The sequence below is a fragment of the Corvus brachyrhynchos genome, unplaced genomic scaffold (assembly GCF_000691975.1).
Source record: "Corvus brachyrhynchos isolate BGI_N302 unplaced genomic scaffold, ASM69197v1 scaffold32, whole genome shotgun sequence".
Classification (NCBI taxonomy): Eukaryota; Metazoa; Chordata; class Aves; order Passeriformes; family Corvidae; genus Corvus; species Corvus brachyrhynchos.
This window is the reverse complement of record NW_008237919.1, coordinates 1744003-1749002: the sequence shown is the minus strand read 5'-3', so window position 1 is coordinate 1749002 and position 5000 is coordinate 1744003. Positions and strand designations below refer to the sequence as shown.

Here is a 5000-nt window from a genome sequence, read left to right as displayed (position 1 = left end):
AAAATACTGTTTCTTTCAACAACCGAATAAGCAGCAAAATGGTGGAATAAGCTGCATGTGTGTTGCACAGTCTACTTAACACTTTCAAACCAATAACTCAGCTCTTCAGGATCACTTTCCAGTCCTCCAGCATATATTCTCCCCTTAAAAATAGATCTCTTTTTCTCAGTTATAAATCAAGTTAGCATGGGATTAGTAAAAGATGAAGACAAGATAAAAAATTAGGAATATGTTGATAAAGTATGAAAATTGACTAGCACAATTTGTACATAACTTAAAAGTCATTACAAGAAACAAACAAAAAAAACCTCCCCCCAAAAAAACCAGCCAAACCAAAGAAACACCCAACCAACCAACCAAGCAACCAAAAAACTCAAACCAAGTTAAAAAACAAACAAAAACAAACAAACAAAAAAGGAACAACAACAAACCCTTTGGAATTATTTCCAGCCTTCGGGAGGAAAAAATGTGTTTCTGTCTTGGCCGATTGACACATATTGGACCCTAAAAGTGCAGCAACTTAATACAGAGAAAAGTTATTTTAGAGGTTTTAAAAAATGTATTAGACCTAGTTTTTCTTTCACTACACTGCCTGTACTTGCATGATAAATAAAGCAAGCTTACTTCACAGGCAGGAAAGATCAGAAAAAAATAATTCTTAAAACAATTTTTACACTCTTACTGTTTCCATAAGTAGCTTTTCTCCAAAATGCACAGCAAAATGCACAGTAAAAGCGTGGTATAAAAGATGTGTGTATCTCACCATTTTCTGAAGATTACTGTGTTAACTCTCAAGAAACTTGCAACATACTCCCAAGTTACCGTGTAATCATATTGAAATTACATTACACTGGACTTTCTTCTCCCACACTGAATACTGCTGTTACATTTAAAGTTCCTCAGGGCAAGGACTATGTCTGTATCTATTTTATAAGGTGTTATGCAAACACATGATGTTGTAATAACTAATAAATAATCATGACCATGCAGTAGCCTCAAACTTGGGCTGGGAGATCTTTTATACCTGTACTCTTGCCTACTCTCGTGTTCTCCACATATACCTGTGAGCATACACAGGTGAGCATACATGCACGTGGAAGCACAGTGTACTGGTGTGTACTGGTGATAGTGGTAATGATGCAGAGCTACAATCTGTCTTCAGACCTTCTTCTGGCAATTTTGTACCCAATTAACTGAATATTAAACCATTACATTAACAGGCCATGCACTATCATGCCTGTGTAATTGAGGGAGTAAAATTCTTCTGAATCAAGATTTCAAAAAACAAGTGAATAATATGTTCTGAGCAATTACCTGCTTTTTAAACTGATTGTGCATTTTCGCATCAGTGGGGGGAACGAAGTCAGTTCCTTTGAAAATAAATTATAGGTTCTATGACTCACATAAAGGAAATGTGTCCTTGGTGATGCTCGAATTTAGCATAAACTACCAAACAAGTTACACCTATATTCTTATAGAATTCTATATTAAAAGAATGAACAAAACCTTTCACGATTACTTATATCTCTTCCCCAGCCATGGCTGTTGCAAGAATAACAGAACATTTTGCTCACCTGAAAACTCTATCATAGGGTCCTAAACCTGTGAAGACATGATTTAAAAGGCACAAGTGTTAGTAGAAGTGAGATACAGTCCCTCTGTTTTTCCACTGTTTCTGAAAAATACATTTTCCCCATATATTAGCAATCAAATGACTACACAGTTCTCTGATTCATTCTGCTAAAAAAGAAAAAGAAGAAGATACATTTCCTCTGTGGTATAGATAACTTAGTTCCTGTAACTGTGAAACCATCTGTGATTGTAGTCTCTGCAAAGCTTACCCCTCATGCCTACAGTGGAAATAGCCAGTAAATCCACATTCAAAGGCAGAACTCCTTTGCTCCCATTTCTTCTTTAGCCTGATCCTTATGTTTTCTTCTCCATGGAGTAGGAAGCCCACTATTAAAGCTCCAGAAGGGACTTCTTTGATCCTGGAAGAGAGAGAGAAGAAAATGGACACATTGTCCTTCAAAAAACCATTATTAATTGATCTTTGTAAATTTCTGCTCAGTTGAAATGTCTGGGGGACAGCCACTTGGGTCTGGGCTGAACTTCAGTTACAGGCAGCTGCTCACCCAGGTCCTCTTTTCCTGATGCAGAGTGTGTTTTTGTTTTGTTAAGCTCACATGTGTAGCCTAAACCTCTCCCAGGAAGCTTGCTGTGTTAGTAAGGTGCATAGCTGGTCCTTCCCCTGCCTTTACCTTGCACACTTTTCTTCATACTGGTGGGGACAATCACTTCCCTCATCCTCAGAGTCTACTTCTAGAAACTGCATTAAAATTTGGCTGTTCCCCTAGAGCTCTTGGGGAGGGGTAGTGGACGTTCTATTGTTGCTTAATGATTAAAGAAGAGCAGATAGAGAAATCTTAACAAAGTCTACATTAATTCTCAGTCGTTCAAGCATCCTAAAAGCAATTATATCTTTTGGAGACTCATTCTAAGGTGATTCTCTTCATCTGCATCAGCAACAGGGAGTGGAAATCAGTTCAGTCATTCTAACAAATATTTGTAACGGGTTACATTGGCCCTTAGATGGCATATATGACCTGGGAGATAGAAACTGGGTATCTGACAGTTCTCACTGGGAAATTAGGTAGAAGAAAATGAAATAATCAGTTTCGTTATTTTGTATTGTTGTCTGTACTGCTTGCTCTGACTAGGTCTTTTTGCGCAACTCCCATTGGAACTAATGGAAGCCATATGTGCAGGAGAGAAAAATGGACCCATAAAGATATTTTCCTCATCTTAACACTGTCTTACTTCCTTCTCTAGGCACCTTAACAATGAACATGCATTGGATGACAGAAGCACTGCTCAGTGTCGGGTGCAAATGCAAGTGGTTCAGCCGTTAGAAATAATGGTTTGTTACATAGATGCATTATCCTATTACTTATTTATTATAAACCTAAACTAAATTGAAAACACTTGCCTTAGTGACTAGCTTAAAGACATTTGTTTCTTGCATTAAATTTGTTGATACTAACAAACAAGTGAGGTTTTTTTGCTTAAATATTTTTTACATTATAAATTATGCAATAATTATCTAACATCAAGATTATCTACAGTATTTTGCTTGAACTAAGACTATAATGCTATTCATCAAGAATGAAGAACGCAGCCCCTGGAGCAAAGACTGGGTCCAAGCTATCTTCAGTTTTTAAAATGCTGGGTCAGGACCCCTCTTCTTCTTTCCCTTCTGACCCAGTGGTTTTCTGTGCTGTTCTGTGGGATAAAAGAGTAGCAGAGCATGTCTCCACCCAAAATGACTCCCAGCCTGATAGGGGGCATTTTTCTGCAAGCAGAATGTGTAATGTCAAACCCACTGAGGGAGGTCCCCAGGGAGTGCCATGCCTCAGATCACAGGTCTGCAGTACCCTGTGCATGCTCTAACCATTAGAGGTCACTGCATGTATGTGGATGCTCCCTTCTGTTTATGCAGGGAGTGGTGAGTACCCCCGGGGTCTCCCAGTATTGTGACTACACCTACCAGGCTACTGAGTTTGGGCACAAGCCTCAGGGGTGACCATGCAGGACACTTGCACTGCACTGTCTCCTCCTGCCCACACAGCAGTCAGGGGGGGAATGTCTCAGCAGTCCCATCCCCTCTTAGGACTGCTCAGAGGAGCTCAAGGGATGCAGCCACGGACTAAGATTTTTGTCCCTGTTTCTTGCCATATGTGGAGAAAGAAGGATAACAACTCTCACCTTTCTCACCTTTTTGGAATATTGTCTCACAGTTCTCTTTTCACGTAAGAATACTTATTCTTATTTCAGCCAAGGCAAACTATTTGGGTCTTTTTTACTTTAATACTGGCAATCCAAAACAATGAGAGGAGCATGCAATAATGTAATTTGTTTTTGTTTCCCTTAAAATGAAAGATTTTTAAACCCAGGTAAAGCTTCTATTTCTTTTATATTATTTACAGGATAGTGTTAGTTTAATGTGTTTGTTAGGAATTTATGTCATGGCAAATGCTGTCTCTAAATTGTCACACACATAGTATGAAGCCACACATAATATGAAGAAGAAACCTTCTTCCCACCCATTGCCTCAAATATTCTTTAATTGAAGATGCACTGATCAAATTATATCCAGCATACTCAAAATACCTGCAGTAATAAAGATAATTCCCTCTCTTAAAATTACTTACAAGTCATTTTCCTTAGTCCAGTCTCAGTCTACAGGTGTAAGAGCAAGAAATCTCTGGAAAATGGTAGTATTAAACACCAAGTTTAATTCTTACTGCAGTTAATGTTGAAATCATGTTGTAGGTATCCAGAGCCAGATCACTAGAATAAAATTTTGAACATTTCTTTTCTCAAGCTAGCTTGTGAAAAAAAGAAAAAATATTTTCATGTTGTAAAATGTATTTCCCTCTTTTATATTCTGCTATTTTTATCAAGTTGCATATTTCAAACACTTCCTCATCTTCTGTTTTTTGCTTTTAATTTGGTAGCTTGTTCAAATCTGAAGCTACAAATATTTACATAGTGTATGATCAGAAAATGGTATCAGTAAGGAAAAAGTAGAGGTTTAAGTAACATGATGTTTTTTAAAGGCAGCATAAGGGCTTCTTAAGAACTGTTTACCATTTACAAAGGCTAGGCTGTAATCTAAGAGTTGCAGTGAAGATTTAGCTTGCGGTGTGACCAATTATGCCATTTTTTGCTTTGTCTGACTGCCAGTGAAGTAGGGTCCCTCAGTTGTAATGAGACCCAGTGCAGTGTCAACGCTGACTTGATGGCAGAGTTCAGTGTTTCACACTGCCTGGGCTCTGTCACTCTATTGAATTAGATTGATGATGGCAGATTGCAGGGGGCACTAACTGGACCTCAGTGGGAAAGGATGAAGTGTGTAGTCAATCCTGGCAGGCACTGTGCTTTGAGGACCCTTCACCCCTTCACAGCTGTTGGCACTAGTCCATTGCTAACAGTGTCCA

General features: G+C 38.5%; 1 protein-coding gene across 1 annotated transcript in view; it reads left to right on the top strand.

Annotated features, from left to right (window-relative positions):
- FOXP2 (forkhead box P2) overlaps nt 1-5000 on the top strand; it is a 346539-nt gene that overhangs the window by 299955 nt on the left and 41584 nt on the right. The window contains exon 10 of the mRNA XM_017733112.1: nt 2833-2917. Within this exon, the coding sequence (XP_017588601.1) occupies nt 2833-2917 (85 nt within the window). The remainder of the gene's footprint in view (nt 1-2832; nt 2918-5000) is intronic.